The 21,403-nt window shown below is 38.8% G+C and overlaps 1 protein-coding gene across 4 annotated transcripts in view; it reads right to left on the reverse strand.

Annotated features, from left to right (window-relative positions):
* Positions 1-21,403, reverse strand: part of VAV3 (vav guanine nucleotide exchange factor 3) — a 209,720-nt gene that overhangs the window by 95,670 nt on the left and 92,647 nt on the right. For all 4 annotated transcript variants that reach the window (XM_075760092.1, XM_075760090.1, XM_075760091.1 and 1 more), the window contains exons 3-8: positions 13,897-13,955; positions 12,966-13,031; positions 9,934-10,042; positions 5,724-5,816; positions 5,556-5,624; positions 518-621 (exon numbers count right to left, since the gene is read on the reverse strand). In XM_075760092.1, coding sequence (XP_075616207.1) covers positions 518-621; positions 5,556-5,624; positions 5,724-5,816; positions 9,934-10,042; positions 12,966-13,031; positions 13,897-13,955 — 500 coding nt within the window. The remainder of the gene's footprint in view (positions 1-517; positions 622-5,555; positions 5,625-5,723; positions 5,817-9,933; positions 10,043-12,965; positions 13,032-13,896; positions 13,956-21,403) is intronic.

Raw genomic sequence — 21,403 nt, forward strand, 5'->3', positions numbered from 1 at the left:
TGAAGGTAGAGTGTGTTTGCTTTACTGTCACACCTTTCACTGCAGGGTAGGGTAAGACCCTAGTCTCTTCTCTCCTCTCTTTTGCACCTGCTTTCGCTTCTTTCAAGTTATGACCTCTTCTCTTTTCTTTAACTTGAAATAGCCTTAATAAATATTCTTGCCTTATTTTGCCCTTTCTTGCCCTTTTATAACATTTTATCTGTTTCAACAGTACAGGCACATGCTATAAAATACCTGGGATTATTTGCATGAAAGAAATGCAGTGCAAAATAAGCTACTTAAGTTTCATTCAAAATATAGATGTTACCTGCCTATGGAACAATATTGCTGAAACTGGGGGTAAGAGGATGGAGGGCTCATATAGCAATAGGGTACATTTTGACTTCCAGGCTCAAAACACCAATAACTTAATAAATATACTGACACGAAATTCAGAAATACTCAAAAAAAATATGGTAAAATACTTCAGCAAATTGAGCATAGGTTATTACAATTAGTAAGAGTGCATAAATCTTACCTTTCCTTGTAGTTAATAAAAATTTGATATAGGTTCTGATCATTTTTGTTAACAATGGAATCATTGATGTCCTGCGTTAGATTCCTGTGGATTTTCACCAAATCCTTAAAAATAGCAATGAGGGAAAGGTTTTTAAAAAAGAATGACTTAAAGCTTTGAATATGAAAATCAATTATTGCATGTTAGATCCATTAATTTCAATAAATTGGAAAACAGATCATTTGAGAGGAGAACCTAATTTCAAGGTTTGCCACATCTTCTGTATAGTGCAACAAGAAAAACTAAACTCCAAGAACTACCTATTAGAGACTAATTTATTCTCGCTTGGAACATGCACTGTTAATTCATCTTCATTTTATAATGATAATTTTAAAATTAAGCAAGTCAAGTAAATGCTTTAGTGACAAGATAAAGTAATGATTCATGTCCCTGAGCTGTGAAAAATTAGTTTTGTACATTACATTGGTCAATTAGTGATGTTCTAGTGCTAAGTTAACTGCAATCATAATGAGCTTCCCAATACAGCAGGCTACTAATGGCTGAGAGAAAGGCAAGAATACTGCAGAAGGATTTGCTCCCTGAGTATAGTAGCAACTCACCTTACTTATTCACTATTACACAAAAATCTGTAAGCAACTATAGATTACATCAGCCTTAATACTGTGTGGATACTGTCAGAGAATTCACAAGAAATTAAATCAAAACAGGTTAAAAAGTTTTGAAATTAAGATAACTGACTGTAAGCAGCGTACAGACCACTGCAATGAAAAATAGACGACTAAAAAAAGCCACTGAAGATGGTTTAATGCAGTAAATGATACACTAGAAAAATAACATGCAATATTGAGTTGTGAACTAAATTAAAACATTTCACTTCATATTGATAAAAACTAAGAGTATACACAAGGTCAATCATAACATCACAGGTGAGGAAGCAAAAACTTAAAATCAGATCAAATTCAGTTGCTAGCAATTGTATGACCATATCCTCAGAATCTTAAATTGCAGCAAAGACGTTATTATAGAAATGCTTCCCAATTAATACATTACAGGAGCACATTTTCTCAGGAGTGCACAGAGACTCAACTAAGCAACACCCCTGAAAAACAGCTTACTGTTAGGGGGAAAAAATGTCTTCTTGAGCATCTATCCCCAATTCAAAGTCATGTTTTAAATTAAACTGATGTTAACATCATTAGAAATTAATGAAAGTGCCAACAACTCACTATCTGTTACACATACTTCCATCTCTCTCTCCCTCTGCATGCCCAGCCTGGTTTTGGCTGGGATAGAGTTAGTTTTCTTCCTAGTAGCTGGTATAGTGCTGTGTTTTGGATCTAGGATGAGAATCATGTTGATAACACGCTGATGTTTTAGCTGTTGCTGAGCAGTGTTTACAATTAAGTCAAGGACTTTCTAGCTTCTCCTACGGCCCTGCCAGGGAGAAGGCTGGGGGTGCACAAGCAGCTGGGAGGGGACACAGCAGGGACAGCTGACCTCAAGTGGCCAAAGGGATATTCCATACCATATGACATCATGATGAACAAAAAAAAAAAAAAAAAAAAAATGGGGGAGTTGATCAGGGTCACTGCTCAGGGACTGGGGGGTGGTGAGCAATTGTGCTGTGTATCACGTGGTTTGTATATTCTTTTATCATTGTTATTATTATTATTTTCCCTTCCTTTTCTGTCCTATTAAACTGGTTTTGTCTCAACCGCAAAAGTTACCTTTTTTTTTTCCCCACAATTCTCTCCCCCATCCCACTGGGGGGCAAGTGGGTGAACAGCTATGTGGTGTTTAGTTGCCTGCACAGTTGTACATACAAATGTATCTATATGTGTGCACACATATATACCTAGACAGATGTACATACAAATGCATATAGATGCACAGATATATACACAGATACACACACAAATATAGACCCATACATACATTTTATAGGACAGAACTTTGAAATCTGAGCCTTAATGAAAGGCCCTCTCTTTAAACTGGTGAGTGGTTTGGGGTGGTTAGGATATTTTCTTAAAAATAAAATATGTTTTGACATCAGCAAATTATTTTGTCCAGCAAGCATCTTTCGAAGTCCATATAAGTAATACAGCATCACCCTAAAGCACTGATCCTTCACCACAACCCTTTAACAAAGGCAAATCTGTCCTGTTCCAAGAACATTGCACTTGCTCTCCACATCGCAGTTTGCTGTAGAGCTCTGTGTAACAGCTATTTTCAGTTTAAAACAAGCTTCCACTGCCCTCCAGCCTTCCTGCTGGGAACTGCCGCAGAAACAAGGTCTGAGCAGACAAAGTGTTAGCACATATTTTTGGCTTAGGCAAGCCCTATACTTCTTTTAAAGTTTTTCGATGCCTGTGAAATGTTACTGGAGTCAGAAATAAACACCATCTTGTAAGAGCAGAATACTGAATGCTGATAATGAAAAGCAAAGTAAAACAACCTAAATGTAACAGTTTACTATGTGTCTTCCTAGTTTCAAATAAACAGGTTTTGTTCTTTTTACTCCTCTTATCTGATCCCCTTACATTTTGTTAACAAGTAGTGAGTAGGCTGACCTCTCAAGTTTGTGCTTGCAGCGTGTAAGCCCTTTTTATACCCCTGTGCTGTTTCACATTGGCTGGCTTTAGGTCTTTCAACGCATGTAAGTCAACGTGTCTGGGCACACAGAGCCTTAGGAAAGGGTTCTACAGCAACTTAGATAGGGCATCCCAGGGCCTTATTTGCAATGAATAAGAAGCATTAGTGTAGGACAGAATATGAAATTGTTCTCAAAAGCAAAGGGATGTCTACAGGCAGGTGACATACTTCAAGACAACAAGCAGGTTACTGGCATCTGTGGCAGTATTTTGGACTAACATTCAAAGAGAAGGAAATCACAGCAATTGAGATTCAAGGTGAAAACTGTAATAGCAGAATAAATATGGCAAGGTGTGTGTTGGTTTTGTGTGGCAAGGTTTTGGCAGCGGGGGGGCTACAGGGGTGGCTTCTGTGAGAAGCTGCTAGAAGCTTCCCCTGTGTCTGACAGAGCCAATGCCAGCCGGCTCCAAGACGGACCCGCCGCTGGCCAAGGCCAAGCCAATCAGCGCCTCTGTGATAACATATTTAAGAAAGAGAAAAACAGTTAGAGAGTGCTTTTGCAGCCAGAGAGAGGAGTGAGAAGATGTAAGAACATCTGCAGACACCAAGGTCAGTGAAGAAGGAGGGGGAGGAGGTGCTCCAGGCGCCGGAGCAAGATCCCCCTGCAGCCCGTGGTGAAGACCATGGTGAAGCAGGCTGTTCCCCTGCAGCCCATGGAGGAAGGATGAGGGGGTGTAGAGATTCCACCTGCAGCCCGTGGAGGACCCCACGCCGGAGCAGGTGGAGGCACCTGAAGGAGGCTGTGGCCCCGTGGGAAGCCCGCGCTGGAGCAAGCTCCTGGCAGGACCTGTGGATCCGTGGAGAGAGGAGCCCACGCCAGAGCAGGTTTGCTGACAGGACTTGTGACCCCGTGGGGGACCCACGCTGGAGCAGTTTGCTCCTGAAGGTCTGCACCCCGTGGAGGAGACTCACGTTGGAGAAGGCCGTGAAGGACTGTCTCCCGTGAGAGGGACTCCATGCTGGAGCAGGGGAATGATGAGAGGAGTCCTCCCCCTGAGGATGAAGAAGCGGCAGAAACACCGCGTGAGGAACTGACCGTAACCCCCACTCCCCGTCCCCCTGTGCCGCTGGGGGGGGGGCGGAGGTTGAAGCCGGGAGTGAAGTTGAGCCCGGGAAGATGGGAGGGGTGGGGGGAGGTGTTTTTAAGATTTGGTTTTATTTCTCATTCCTCTACTCTGTTTTGCTTAGTAATAAATAAGATGAATTCCCTCTCTAAGTTCGGTCTGGTTTGCTCGTGATGATAATTAGAGAATGATCTCTCCCTGTCCTTATCTCGACCCGTAAGTTTTTTTTCATTGTACTTTTTCTCCCCTGTTTAATGAAAGAGGGGAGTGATAGAGCAGCTCTGGTGGGCACCTGGCCCTCAGCCAGGGTCAACCCACCACAGGTGTCAGGTATCACCCTGTAATTCATCAGCGTAATAACTGTTGTAATTTACCTTCTGTCAGGATGCTGCTGGAACAGCAACTAGAACGTTCTTATAGACCAGGTTCCTACAGAATGAAAAAAAAAAAAAACCCAACACATCCTCCTGCAGCCCTGAGAGCCTGTGGGATATGCCAGAGACGGCCAAAACAGAGGTGACCTTTTATAGGTAATAAAGGTTTGATGTGGCCCGTGGGCCACACTCTAGGGACCCTTTCTTCACAGTGTGCCTCATAAAAGAACATTCCTTTAATTTGTCTGTGTTGAAAGAGGCTTAAGACCATGCCTAATGTCTTCCTTTAAAGTCAGATTTCTAAAGATATCTGCTGAATACTTACATCAACTAAAAATAAATGTGAATTGTCATACTATTAAGATTGGGCCAAAAATAAATGGAACAAAGTAATAATCACAGAAACCTTTAAGATTTCCTTCTAATAAAGAGGTGCCCTACATACTTCACAGAGGATTTCCTTATCCTTTCCAGTGCCAGATTCTGAATCCAAAACTGCAAATTATCTTAACTTTAAAATGTCTTCAAAGATGACAGAGACAGGGTAGATACAAGGATACACAGAGTAGCTATAGAAATCCTAATAAAAGCACTGCTCAGCATACAGTGGTAGGCAACTTAACAGGCACAACTTTGTACCATCACTAAAATGCCAGCATATATTAGAAGATAACCCATCTTCTATAAATTATTAGCTTCTAGGGGTCAAAGATACTCCAGTTTATAACCACTCACTACCTGACACAATACTACTTCTCTTATCCTATTCTCTCAAGCAGAAAAAAATGAAATAGTGTGCACATCCTTTTTTATCAACTACCCTAACATCTACACAAATGCATTGTGCACCATACTTCAAATAATCATTTTGTGCAGTAACATACAACACAAATATTTCATAACCAGCTATGAACCTTGTATCTGTTCACTAAATATGCAATTACTTACAGGAATGTTGATGAAAACTGTATCGAACTCTGATGCTGACAGAAACCTTTTCAATGGCACCATGAAAAACTACAACAAAATAAAAATGTATATATACATCATATATTATTATATTTTCTAGACTCTTATAAAAATACATAAGTAAAAATTCTGTAAGTAGTATCTTACTTTCTCTATCGATTCCAGAGTTTCAGTGTATTTCTCTTCAGTTTGCTTTATTTCAGCAAGACAACAGCTTCTTATGTCATTTTCAGTATATTTCTGCAATTACAATGGAGTCAAGTTTAAGTCATTAACAGGCACCTAATGGATAAAAAATGTATTTATTTGTTTAGAATTAAGCAATTAGGATAACTGCTTCCTGAAATTTTCTGAGTACTGCAGCCTCCAAAGATGACAGCAATAACCAAGAATATTTTAATGTTCAATTAGCTGATGACTTTAAGAGTTTTACTAGAATTCAGCATCAAAGAAATATTATGAAAAGTTAATGTTTAGACATAAAATACTGAACTCTCTGCTTGTACTTTGGAAACTGAAATACAAGGTCACATTTAATTTACATCCAGACTGAGAAATCTTCTTTAAAATACTCAGCAGTTCATAATTCCATTAAACTTAATGGAACTAAATCATGTAAGTAACTTTGCATTGCCATAAATATTGGATTCAGTCTAATCCCTGCACTTATTTACAGTTCTTCCATTTTAGTTCTCGAGGGGAGCTTTCTCGTCAGACACAATGTATGTCCTCAAATCAAGAAGTGCAGTGACCTCTAAGTTCAGCTCTTGCTTATGTATGTGTGTGTCTTCAACAAGACCCTGGGATTTTTCCATGTAAACTACCAGACTCATAGGAAATTGAAGTAATTATCAGCACAGGACTCTATAAAATAGTTTACAAGCACTCTTAATGAAGATCAAATTTACAGCATTACAGCTTCAATAACTTGCAAATCTGATTTCAAGTAAAAGAGTAAATACCTGGAAGAAGGTACAAAAGCATTCATGTCAATCAAGACTTAAAACATCTAGAGACATATAGGTCAGTTTGGAGACCTGATGCTAACTGGATAGGCTCTTACAAATAAAAGCAGTAATTGATCCAAAATGTTTTCTCCAAAAACAACAATAAGCAGTGGCTTAAAAAGCAATAGTACTGTCACATCCTTTCTGAATCTTATTTACCTATCTGTAACATCCTTCAGCATAGCCCTGACTGCATCTTACCTTTTTTCACCCAGCATAGGGAATCCACATACTGCATGTAATAGACCTGATGACTAGACATTACTCAAATACAGGGGGATTCAGGACTAGATACTTAGCACTACAGTTCTTTCCATTTGAAAAAGACTTTCAGCTTTCAAACAAAAGACTTTTCTCCTCCAGGAATAGCAAAGCTTCTGGACTGAAATTTGAAGAATTAGCTCTTAGTATGTCCAAGAGCTATACTCCTTCTGCTCCCTCTCTCTGCTATCACTCTGCTAAGCACACCACAACAAAAAGCAAGCCTCACTTAAACTGTCCATGAGCCACATACAGCTCCTATGATATTGCTTGGCCACCTATGAAGAGTGGGAAATGTATTCCTGCTGCCTAAACTAGTTGTGAATCATATAGGCACATAAAGCTTCGTCACTGTTCGCACTTCTGTTTGCTGTTTTGACGCATCTCCTTTACTCTTCCCTCTGTTTGTCTCCATGTGACTCTACACACAGCTCCTGTAACTGGAACATGGCTTCTCACTCATCTACCAGGTGCTGTGCTATCTCAAAAATTACTCTTCAAAACCCAGCCAGTGCAGTTATTAATTTTCCCCACAACAAACATTAAAGCACCATCCTTATCAGCTGCAGACAGAAGTAACCATTTCGCAAAAATACAGTCTGTCATTATCAGTAGAAATGTACTTTGTCAGCATCATCTGATGATCAGACACATCTCAAAATCTATCATTTATTCCAAAATTCTTTGGCAGGGGAAAGCGGCACTGTCACAATTAACCATAATTAATCTCAATAAAGTATTAAAACTTAACATTAATCAGGCTTTTAGTTATTTCTCACCTTTACCTTTGTGAGCTCAATACTGTTCAAATTGCTTGTAGTATTTGCACCAATTCAGACGTTGTTGTACGCAACAGGAGTTTATATACATTTGCAAAATATGAGGGTTTGCTGTTCACCAACTCTCATATGAGCAATGCAGACTAAATCCTGGGATTCCACGTAAAACAATTCACTTCAGTTTTGTACTCACCTAACCCAAACAGATCATTCACGTACGCACTTTTGGCAGAAATTAACATACCACTTTTTTATCGGTATCAGAAACTTCTAGAATTTGAGTGCAATAAATAAAAGGAGAGAAGAAATACAAAATAACATGCAAATACCAGTACAAGTGAGAAAAAATTGCCTTTGAAGGTCACCTACTGCTAGAAAATAATTTAGTGGAACATTAGTTTACTTGGTCAGATAATGACAATAAATCAAGGATGAGGGAGATGCAAAGCATTTTGGCTGCTACTGGAGACTCTGAAAAATATTGGGTTCTCCTAAGAAATCTACTTGAAGATTGTCCTGTGCTACTGTTTAATATACAAGGAATTCTCATGTAGGATTCAAATTAAAGAACTCCATAAAATCACCATGTTAGCATGCGGCGTATTTGTAAACCTGACAGGAAGTTATCACAAAACAGAAATAATCACCACATTCAAGAAAGCTGCCACAGCAAAACAACTGTAGTGTCTCCATCCATTTCATGTTCTGGAAAAAATATTTTGCTGAACCATGTTTTCAATTAACATTTACTTTCTATAAGACACAAATGCAAGTCTGTTCAATCTGAAGTATCTAGGCTAAGATGCAACTAAAATTAGAACGTGAAAGTTCCGATTGCTATATTAATCATTTGCTAGAAACACAGATATGCGAGAGTGACATTTGCAACAGGAAAGAAAAAAGAATCAGAGAAAGTTTACATACTACCCACTGCTAGAGATTGCCAACTGTTACAGTTGAAGAAAAAAAAAAAGCCACCCACACTCATTACATGAAACCCAAAACTTAATGCATTTTGAGTTTCAGTATAGAATAAAAACTCAAAACAAGATCACAGTAAAGATTTCCTATTATTCAAACACTTTTCTAAAATATCCTGCCTGCAAGTGAACGCGACTTCATTAGATGTAAACCAGTGTTTTTTCAACTCAATTTTTTATTTGGTTTTCATTGAATCTCCTAAACTTTGGGAGGTAAAAAAAATTAAGCCACATGTGAAAAACTAACATAACTTTCTGCTTATCTCATCCTTAATTTATATGCATTACCTGCAAGATTTTGTATTAACAGAAAAACAGGCTAGAAAACAATATTGTTAACTCAAAACAATAAAGACTAAAACAAGGCAGTAGTCTTCCCAAAGACAAGATAATGGTAACTTTGGGGAATCACCATAAAAGCAGAGAACACAAATCACATTTGGTATCTCCTCTACTTGTATTGAGAAGATAGACAAGGTGTTAAAAAACAAACAAAAAAATATCTTTAGACTTCTTCATCTAACTATATTACTAAAACACAATATGGAAAAGTAGAAGCAAGTTTTCAACTTAAGACAACAGGAAGCATAATATGCTTCATGGCAATACAGAGGAAGAAAACAACTGTCCTAAAAAACATATCCTACCATGGCCACAGACTAACACTTTCCAGATCAGAAAGCACATCTCAGAAGGGCAGACAAGTACGTTAGGTTTTCTCCCAATTGGCAAGTAAATTTTATTGCCTAAGTTCAGATTTTTTCCAAGGCAGTTTTGAAAACTGACCATGGTACCTTACATGATAAAGTGATTAAGCTACTTATCCCCCTTCTCAGTAAGACCAATCTAATGATCAACAAAACACTACATGGTTTAATAAGCAGGAATTCCATTGGTATGAAACAATTATCAGTTGTCCTTGTTAGATTAGTTGTCCAAATTATGGCTGAAAGAACAGTGTTTCACAATACTATAACTGAAATTTTGAAGTGGGATGCTTTGAAGCAAGCAGTTGATTTAATTGCTCTTAAAATAGCTAGTAAATCTTACCATTCATAACCGGCAACCCTAACAAATGAAGTAATTGTTGGATTTCATTTTAAAATTACGTTTCTTTCAAAAAATTACTATAGTTAACATTTGACCCTTTGCCAAACCAGTCTGCAAAGTCTTACAGAGGAGATAATGCACTGCACGTGACAGCTCCGGATGCTACTGAGCGCAAGTGAAGTTTCAGTGAAACTAGCTATAAAGAGATAATATCACTAATATTAACTTTCAAAAATATAACTGCTATAGTTTGAAAATAGCTAGGAATTGGAAAACATACAGGTTGCTGTGCTGCTTCATCTTTCATTAGGTCTTCATAAACCTCCCCACCTTCATCTTCTCCATAGACACAATCATACAACTCTTCATCTTCATCAACACCAGTTTCACTGAAAATAAAAAGACAATAAAAAAAGCTGAGCAGCACAGGCAAATTACTATCAGCTCTGCAAGTGACCACTCCTCACAGGAAAACATTTCTACAGTAAACAAACAGATTAATTAATAGAACTATCTAATGAAAAGAACCCATTAAGAAAATGAATGGTCTTATTTTCCCTTTCCTCAGTGCATTTAAAATATGATTGTACAAAAATCAACACAACACTGAAGACTCTGTGAATTGGAATCACACAGGAACTAAACCAGACACCAAAAGCAGCTTGTCAGGACAGTTTTATTACGAGGTACTGTGCAGCTGCTCTCTTCTCTTTGTCCCTTTTCCCATCACATCAAGTGAAGTGGAGCTGCCTCTCCTTACTGCCTGGCATCGCACTGCACTGGGATGTGAGACACCGGTACAGGTATGGTTCTCACCAAAAGAAAGGATTATCTGGGATAAAATACACTAAAGACTGCAAAGCCAGCAGCTGAGAGTCTGTACCTCCACATCATAAGCCAGTATCTCAATCACTTCACGGCAACCTTCAGCTACCCAAAAATGAAAAAAAGCAATCTTTCAAACTGCAAATCAGACAGTACAATAAAATAGAGTATGCACAAGAAGTGTCCTCCTACTAACCCGACTACAGAAGTATCTCAGCATAAAATCAGTGCTCAGGTCTACCATCAGCTAATTCAGCTTCATTAGTCAGTCCATCTGAAGTTTTGTCTATTTAGCACTAGAACCATATTAAGCCCATAATATCTCTTTCACTCACATTTCTTAGGGTATGTCTACAAAAGAACTCTAAAATACATTGAAAGTAGTCTGGTCATAATAATACAGAAACTTGATCAGATGTGCTGATAACAATGAGATTTTTGTTGTTGGAAGACAACACTGAAATCCTTCAGAGTAAAAAAATAAATTCAGGATTGCTCCACTAGAACTAGGAAGGACAACCATTTCTGCAAGTGGATCATCAGTACTCAGGAACAGGACATCAGAAGCTCTACCAGCAGGGACTAATGATTTCAAAGAAATCAAAATGAATGAGAATTGCTACCAATACAGCTGCCACACGGACTATTTGGAAATGCCATACAAAATCACTACATCTGTAGTCAGGACTATATACAGAAACCAAGTCGATTTTTTATTTCTCATTAAATATGCATCATCTTTGTTGTTGTTTAAATCGAGGACATCAGAAGGATAAAGCAAACAACCGTTAGAAGTTTCAGTAGATGGAGTGATTAAAAAAAAATATTTGGGGGATTCAACAGAATGCAGATATTGCTCACATCCCTCCCTTTTCCAACAGATACCAGAAAGCCCAGGTGCTCCAGGTTAGTCTAACATTTCAGCGTGCACCAGTGATGGTGGTGTGCTAGCATTTCACATTAAACACTAGCAGCTGTGTCAGATGCAGCACACACTCCATTTTACTGTCTATGCTCCAGGGAACAAAAGCTGGCAAAAAGGCAGAGTAAGGAGAGAAATGTTTAAATACTACAGCTCTTTCAACTTTCAGAAAGCCTTAAATTCATTCTACATTCCTTAGACACCATTTAAACTCAAGGACAATTAGATTAATTTTAGCCAAATACACTTACTAATTAAGATAAACTAAAAAATGTGGTCCATTTGCATCATTCACTGGCACTTTTGTTTCTTATGAAGAGAGTACTTCTTGAATTGTTTCCTCCACAATTGAGACAGCATGTAACTATGAAATTTCAGTGAGTAATATTTGTAATTTGATGCAAAAGAGCAGCTATGGATCTCAATTTCTTTGGTATGATTATGTTGTTTTTTTCTTTTAATGGACTGTCTCCCAGTATTGAATTTGTATACCTATTTAAGAACTGATAGAAATATTATTTTCAAAACAGTGGTAATGCCACCACATCCAAGAGAGGAGGACATCACCTTTAGCCCACCCAGGTGTCAGAGGAGACTGCAACTCCTACCTTCTGCACATTCAGCTAGACAGAGTGAAAAGCAGCTTTCTCATGAGACAGCCACACAACCTGCAAGGGACACAAGGAGGAGTTTTCCAGGGGAGGTGATAAGTTGAGCAATGACAACCACAGCAGGCTTTGTTTCCCTTCTTCTTTACAGGCAGTAAAGAGACAAATCAACAGCGTGCACAGCAGCTACTTCACCAGATCACAGCAAGGGACATCGAATGTGGCCAGCGCCAAGATAGAGCCAGATGGGCACTAGCGATGGTGAACTTTGAGCTTTGGGACAGCGAGCCTGATCCTAGCTCTTGTCCAACACGATTCCTAATGGATCTTGAGATATTCTAGCCATAGGATACAAAGAGTAGCTCTTCCTGACAATTTTTTATGCCCAGGTGTATTTACCTCACCAGTCTGCAAAATAAAGCTGCAGTCTACCATTCGATACTATACAGTATGTTCACGTCTCTCTCACTTGTACCTCAAAGCCAATGTGAAAATTGGGAATAATTAATAATCCTGCAAACACTTGCCCAGAGAGGTAAATGCAACTCATATGAAAGTTTTTCACTGACTTTAGAGAAATGACCCGCTTGAATTATGATCCAAACATGTTGGCTTTTTTTTGCAAGTTCAAGACAATTTCCTTGATTCCCTTACAACTGATATTGTAATTCTATGAAAGCATTCTCATAGTACAGACAGATAATTTAAAAATGCATTCATGATTTACTTTGCTACAAGCGCTCTCCATGAAATATGCTTCCTTACATATATAAATGTATTACAATCATTCAGATAAGCTTTCGTAATTAATTCTTCCTGGACAGCATAACAGCTAACAAAATCTTTTAAAATCAAATAAACATCCCATTCTCATTAAATCTATGTGTTCTATAACATCATATAACTAATAGCATGCAACTGAAAGCCAAAATCTTTAACTAAAGATTTACAACATACTCTATTAAATCAGGAAGACTTTTGTAGATATCTTCATCATCAACGCTTTCTTCTGTAGGGAAGGGCCTATAGAAAGAAAAATAGCATGAAGTATAGACAGCACTAGTCTAGTCATATAGTGGGGTTTTGTTTCTTTTCTAGAATTTTCACACAGCTTACTATATGTTAATGTGTTGGTACATTCCCCTCTTCCTCTGATGAAGAGTATACACGTATTTAGACTTCTATACATGATACTGGATTTACAACAACCCTACTGATGGGGTTGTTTATAAATCACCACTAATATACATCATTATCAGTTTTTCAGCTAGGAATATTAACTACTACTTTTAGCACGGGACATGGATTATAGGACTATGTTTTTAAAACATCATCTATGTTTTTAAAACATCATCCATTCATATATGATAAGGCTGCTGAATCAAACCATTCAAAAAGATGGAGAACAACAAAGCATGAAGTCTTTCACCTTCTCTCACAGCCCACAATTATAGTTCATGAGGTTAGTTTTGGTTGGGGTTTTTTGGTTTCTTTTTGAAAATGAGAATCTCACAAACTTGGCAGTTTTGCTGATTTTTAGAAGGGAAAAAGAAGAGAAAACCCATTTGTCTTTACATACAATCAGCACTGCATCAGCCTGACTTAGAATCCATGTGTCGCAATTATCACACAAGTTCTGTAATACTAACTGCTCATTTGTCCACCCTGTGCTTCTACACAAGAAGTAAACGCAGTTCAGGCACTTCAGTAAGAGGTAGAAGATACCCTTTGGAGATCCTCAGAGGTCCAGAACCTTGGTTAGCTGTCCACTGGGCAATTTGGTTTACAACCACAGAAGTTCTTACTGGGGGACACTGCCTATACTGCCTCTAACAACTTTTCCAAGGAGCATCACGCAAGAGGCTTTTTCACTAAGGCAATAACATACCTTATTCCTGTGCCTATTGCAATAGGAGTGCGAGAAAGCTTTGAAAGTGTTTCTATCACCTGGAGAAGAAGGAAACAGAAACCATGATTAGGTACAGAACAGAAGCAATAAAACATTTTGTTCTCTACTGTTTAATTATCAGCAACACCATTTCATATTGAATAATGTAAACAGACACAGGTCATATGTCACAAATTATACATTCAATTTGCAATTGCATCAAGTGTAATCAAATTTTATCTTACAGACTGCACTGAATTATTTTTTTATTGTAGCTCCAGAAGGAAAATCCTCGTTAATTTGAGCTTTTCCAAACACTGGCCAGAAGAGGGAGCCAAATGCCAAACCAGCAGAAAGGCATCTTTCATCAGTGTTCAGGACTGGCTTGCAAAGGAAAGGTAATCTCTTATTAACCAAACAGTTTAAAGAAGCTGCATAAGCTGTTGTTTTTTTTAGAAGATGGCAGCAATTTGGAAGATCTCATTCTAAGAAAATACCTCCTGTAAGCCTCAAGGTTATACAATAAGAGAGGGAGAACACTGGAGAGGGTACAATACATGTACACGGTCACATACACAGAGTCACTTTGCTATCGGCTGTAACAACACAAGACCAACTTGTACTCTGCCTAACATGTCCTCTCTGTCACAAGTATTTTCTCTTATTTTGAGCGCTACCAGATTGGCAAGTCTTATTTGCTAGGGAGAGCAAAATAGGCAAGATGACACCCTGTATGAATTCCAATGACAAAGTTCCCCTGAACTTCCCAGAAGTTTCAGGGTGGGTCTTTACAATTTGCAATCTGTATTAAGCTGACGTGAAATTTCCAAAGAAGGTTTTTATTGGTAGTATCAAAATAGCAGTATAGCAATTCTATGTTCCATGGGCATTTGAGAATAACCTCTGCAATCAAAATTACTTATTTTTGAAGTTCTAACTACAAGACTAACTTGACCATAAAAAAGTACATCTCTCAAAAGAAGGACAATGACATGTTTACACAAGAGAATGACAAAGTAAAAACCACAGTGAATAATCACCAACTACAGAGCTTAAACTGAAGTTACAAAGCCTCCAAATGTGAATCAAGTCCCATATGCAGATCAGTAAAATTCAGAATAAACTAAGTTATACCACTCCTGTGAAAGGAACGTTTTGGGTTCATTTAAGCTGCTGTGAAAATTAATGTCTTACAGAAATGTCAAAGAATGATAAAAACAAATAAATATGCTAAGAAAAATAAAGAAAGGTGCAGGCATATAATTCCCATACAAACAGAAGCAACTGCAATGCAGCCTAGAATAGGTTTCAGAAATTGTGACTAAAATTTGATTGAATAAACCATAAAGTTAATTAAAAACTATTTCACATTAGTCAAAAGGAAAAAAAAAAAAACCAACCAAAAAACCTCCTTTACACAGTCTTGCTGTTGCAGGGGAGTTCTGGTTTCGGTACCAGACCAGAATCTGACTCTCCACACCTGAGAGAATTCCCAGTGCAGGTCTGCAAGGACTGCTGAGCCGCATGAGACAAGACATTGTAGGAAGTTAACCAAAAATTCAATAGCTGGCAAAATGATCTGTCCTGGACAGATGGGTTAACATTGATTGCAAAACCACAGGAAAAGAGGTTTAATGATTATCGAAACAGAGTGCAAGTCTGGTGAATTTAATATCCCTTTCCTGTTTCAATGCATTATTTTCCAGCACACAGAAAATCTTTTGCAAACTACTCCACCCATGCAAACCCTTTCCTTAGAGGGAATCCCACTTATCTAGCATAATCAAACCCAGCAGAAGTATGTCTTAGTCTTAACAGCTAACTATGGTTGCTTCAAGATAGCACGAAAGAGATCTGTACAAAAAATAATTATGAATTTTAGTAACATAACCAAGAAAAGTTATTCCCAAAACGTACTGCCAAATTACATTTTACAGCTGTAAAACAGACACAAGAGACAGACTTCTAAATTAAGGGAAATAGAAAATTTTTTTCAGGAACTGATGGGAAACCTGGGGAGGGCGGTAATCATCACAACAGCTATCAGTATCTCACGAGACACACGCTGCCTTCGCCAGAAGTATGGGATAAGGCATAGCCACACTGGCATAGAAAAGGGGAAAGGTAACGGGCAGAGATCACTATTCTTCTCTTTCAGAACAAAACAATTTAGAACTGAAGACCATTAACCACCCCAGTATGTATTTAAGAATACATAACTGAAAGCAGACATAACTTCCACAAAATAAAAGGCAATGCCTGCCCTATTGCGCCTACTAAAGCACAGCTTAAAACAGCGCTCTGTCAAGGAACAGAACAGTTTGTACTGAGGGGGTCTTGTTCCTGCTACTGTGGCTTCCTTAAAGAATTCTACGAAAAAGTCAGGAATATTTACACAAGTCAGAATACTTACACAAGTAATCGTACATGAAACTACCACTTCTGGTCAACACATTATTTCAACATTACATATATGTAAATGTATTTACTCCAACAAGAACTGGGGCAAAGAAAGATTGTCCTTCCACATGAAATTTCAGTTCTTTGGTTCTGAGTCACTGCAGGAACTCTTAAGAATTCTCCAATTCCATGGGGATGGTCCATGGGGAAGGTTGCAGCTACGATAGGCTGAGTTGTCAGAACAACAATCAGAGTTTCAACAGACATTCATCAAAACAAACTAAATCCAGCAAAATGTCTGATTTTCAACAAACTGACAGACTCAAGAGTTTTTCAGAACAGTTCTGGTTTGCAGCCCTATACAGGGACACTATAACATAGTGCAATTTTGAACTTCGAAATTACAGTGTATCATACACATGAAAGTCCATAACATTCAATTTAATGGTTTTCATGTGCTTTTTTTGTCTTGCTCTCTTCCTTTCAGCAGAGCTTTAATCTGTTTTACCCTAAACGATTGCCCAGTTCTCTTCCACAGCAAGGACTGAGGCAGATGCTTGTGTACCTCTGAAATGAGCCTAAACTGGATCTTCGCTTAAGTGCAAAAGTAGGACTCCTTGCTTATGCAAAGTCCAGAACAGAGCTTCCATAGCTGGCACTGCTCTACAGCAAGCAACTGCACAAAGGCTGCAGGGCCTTTGCACACACGCTATTACCAGTAACAGGCAGTGAAAACTAGAAACCGAGAAAAGATTCGTATTTATGTTCTGCTATTCCCAAACATCCTGCAATGACTACATCCCTTCACGTTGGAAAGCTCAATAACTCTCTGACACTCCTGCAGCCGAACTGAAACTGGGAGATATTAGCAAGAGACTTTCAGGCATAAAAGGAAGCCCCACCTGCACCCGCCTCACTATAGCTCCTTTGCACTGACTAATGCCATCAGACAGGGGTTAAGCAACTCTTTAGAAGTCACATCAAAGCCACGCTCGCTTCAAAAAGATGTGAACATCCAAGTTTGTTTTTCAGTATATAGCCAGTTTATGCAAAATACGACATGAAATTCAAATCTACGGCCCTGCAAGAGGAAGCAGGACGCAGCTTGCGCCCCAGCGAGTGGCTCTGCTCTTCATTCATATTTCAGGCACTACACATTAACTTTTTACTTCAGGAATTACTCAAACAGCAGATTTTTTTTTTTTAGCTTTAGTATTTATTGTTGTTTCACTTGACTTACTGTTGTAGGTCAGGGTCTCCGGTTTATGTAAGCACTTTCATATTCCTTGCTGAAACTTTATTTTGTAATTTCCTGCAGCCATACTCTTCAGTAAATCACGTCAGATGTTCCTATGCATGCTTACAGCAGCAGTATACTAGAAGGACTATTTTCCACAGCAGTGGTGTGTCTGAGTTTAAAATGTGCCTTCCTATTTTGGTAGGGGGCACTTTTTAATCTTGTTTCTTAAAGAACAACTTCACAAATCATGTAGTTCAAGAACAAAGCACATTTTAAAGGTATTTTTCCACTTTTAGAAGAGTAAATCATTAAGCTATTGACAGCTGCTGTCAGGACTAGGCCCATGCTTATATTTCTGAGGTTTATGTGAACTGAAAACATGAAGTGATCAACAAACATTGATGGCAACAGCTTCATCATTTATGCCAACAAAACCTAGAAAGACTCACTTGTCCGTTAGATCTTCAAAGCAGTTGTTTCCATGTACACACTTAAATTAGGATATGTTTTCCTAATACACAGTAAAAATCACCAAGAACTCACAACTATATTATGCATCAAATCTTTTTTTTCAAAATCTGGGCATCTAGCTTAGTATTTCAGCATTACATTTTGTTGAAAACTTAGCTTTACTCCCTCCCTTGAAGTGAATTTATTTAGCAGACACATAGAAACAGATTAGCATAACATAAAATAGTTATTTGCCAATGAAAAATATTTCCAGTACCAACCTACTTTTTGATACATGCACATGAGTATTGAAAGGTAGGGAGTCTTGAGCTACACACATGCACATATTAATTATCTGGATATATACATACACTGCCCAGAGCTCTGGGCAGGTTATGAAATCACAAAGAGCTAAAGCAAGCAGAAATCCAATGTTCCTAGAGAAAACAGACATATACACTCTGCATCACTAAAGCTTAAGTCTCTTATGAGGCCAATTCCAAGTGTCTCATATCCAGGATACTTCAAAGCCAGAACTGCTACTCATGCCCACATGCTGAGTGACTCTTCATTAAGCTGGTTTCACTCACACATCAGGTTGGATAGAGAGGGGGGGAAAAATAAAAAGAGAAATCATAATTTTGTATCTGTGTCACTCAGATAAGATGAAATTGCTGTATATAAATATATTCTCAAATGACTTATATTAAGAAAGGTTTATCATTTGCTACTCTGCAGTTTACCAGGCTCTGGACAACCCTGGATCAATACTTTACATTTGGCACAAAGGGGCGGGGCGGGAGGGGGAACATACCTTAATATTTTACCATAATCCAGCATTAGCTTTTGGTTCAAAAGACCTCTAGGAACTGTTACATTTACATCTAACTTGGCTGACAGATGTGAAAAAGGACATGTAGCCAGAAAACTCCAGGATGATTACACAGCTGCTGATCTAATGAGTATATTATTCCAAGTAAAGTGTGTTTAACTTAAATTGAACATTTTCTCTCCATCTGCCTTGTTCTGGTATCATAAGCTTAGTACATGGTGTTGGTTCAGGTTAGTTTTAATCAAACTACAAGCCTCAAGGGAGGGAGAAAGGATAAGGGTTTTTCAAAAGAGGCAGAATGAATGAAAACTCATTAAAAAGATAAGAAGGGGAGAGGGGGAAAAAAAAGGGATGGCCAGGATGGCCTAAAAGCAAACCCTTTGTTTCACATAATGGCACCTCTAACAGGCCCTTAAAAACAAACAGCAAATTTCAAATACCAGCTATGCAAATATGCCTCTGCTAAATACTGCTGTGGCATACACTGAGGTGTGGAAGTCATACAGACACAAACATGTGAAAGACAATTTACAGCCTGGGCACCCACACCAACATTTCCTTAGGAACACAACAGCCTGCAGACCTCCAGCAGGTAGAAATGCAGTCACCTGGTTTTGATTACACAAAGCTTCACATACAGCTGATTTTCATCTCATTCAAATAATGAAATCCAAGCTTTAGGTGTAGAGCACTGACAGCTGCAACCCAAAGGGAAGTCGTAGGTTTACTTTCCACAAGGGTAATCACACAGGGATGCTCCCTGTTTCCTCACTGATATCACCTTCAGCCACCCCAATTCTGGCATCTCTCCTTGTCCATGCCCATTCTTCCATTTCCACTGAACTACATCCTCAGAAAATACACCTGAGGACTACTCCATCCTTAGGGCTTAGTGCTGGTGTAGGAGCAGTAAGGAAAATAGCCCAAACGTCCCAGGAAACTATGACAGATATTCACAACCCCGAGCCAAGTTTTTTGTGACTGACAGGAGCCTGCCAGAGACTCTGACAAACAGTTTGAAACCAGGTGCCAAATGCTCTTATGCAGAAGGAGCAAGGGTAACATGACTGCTGTAAGAGCCGCTTTTGGCAGTTGCGTGTTTCCTCTGAACGCAGAGCCCCAGCTCGGAGCTGAGAGCAGACCTCAGCGGTGCTGCGGGCACGCAAACCTCCACTCTGTCCCTCCTGGGCAGGGGTTACCACACACGCATCGCCCTGGGGAAGTCTCATCTTGTATCCATTTTCTCCGGTGCCTCCACAGTGTCTTCACTGATAAAGTGGCAGGAAAGTCTGTCTCCAGACGAAAAAAAAAAAACACAAAACTAACACACAACCAAATAGCAAAGACAAAAAACCTCCTGGGTGCTGCCTCCTTCTGTTTGTAGGTAAGTTAACTACAGAGACGCAAACTGCCGGGACTTCAAAAGCCTTGGGGAATCAACAACTCTAAAAGATGTAACATTTTCTCCAAAGCCTTGTAAGGAGAGGTGAGGCAGGGAGGAGGGCAGTTTGGCACCAGGAAGGCAAGCAGCACCAGAGAGGTAGAACATCGTAATTTTAAAAAACCGCTCTGGAAGATATAAAAGGACAAATGACCTGATGTCCAAAAGAACAGGTGAAGGCTGGGACTATTTTCCTCTTTTAATAAAAATAAAACATCTGACATTAAAGATTTCTGTTGTTGTTTTCTTTTCACATCTCTAAATTATACTAAGCAACACTTGATGTCGTATGTTTACATTACGGACATAAAATATCTATAACGTTTTTCTCCAGGACAATAGTTAAAATAAAAGCATCAATGTAGTTTCCAGCAATAGCAAAGGGTAGGTTGGAGCCCTCACTGACCAAGCACCTCCTCCGCTCCTTTTGCACACTGAAAATTTTTAACATTTTAACCCTTTTATAGGGAGCGACACCTCTGATCATGCAAACTCCTGAACTGGAGTAGTGGGACTGGCAGATGTAACAACACAGGAGTGCACACACAACTCCCAAACGTTACTCAGAAGAAAAAAAAAAAGAAAAAAAAAAAAAAGGAGAAGCAAAACTGAATGCTCTCCAGGAATTTGTAAAACTCAATACCATGGTATTAGGACTCTAATAAGGAAGTCTTTACTGATCAGTACCCAAATTGCACACACAGATGTATACACATTAAACAACAGTTGTGCATAAAATCTCATTTTTTCCAAACTTTAGGTCAGTGATGAGGCTACAGTTGCTAGTCCAAAAGTACAAAAGCTTCCCTAGACAGTTCTGCTCTTATAAGTAACTGAGAAAGTCCAAACTGCACAAATAGCACAGCCCTGTTAACCTCTTGGTTCATTTTGTCCAAAAGGCCGAGACACCCCTTCAAGCACATGGGGAAGGAGCTTTGGCAGCCGCCCCCTGCCCGCAGCTCGCGGTTTTGGTTCTGTGAATACCTGCCAGCCCTCACCATGCCTTCGCAGGGTTTAGGTTTGGGTTTTGGTTTTCTAGTTGTTTTTTGTTGGTTGGTTTTTTTTTCTTTTTGGTTGGTCTTTTCATGTGTTGGGGTTGTGTTTTTGTTTTTGCTTTTTTGCAGGGGTTTTGTTTGGGTTTTTT

Source organism: Balearica regulorum, chromosome 8 (assembly GCF_011004875.1).
Source record: "Balearica regulorum gibbericeps isolate bBalReg1 chromosome 8, bBalReg1.pri, whole genome shotgun sequence".
In the NCBI taxonomy this organism is placed as follows: domain Eukaryota; kingdom Metazoa; phylum Chordata; class Aves; order Gruiformes; family Gruidae; genus Balearica; species Balearica regulorum.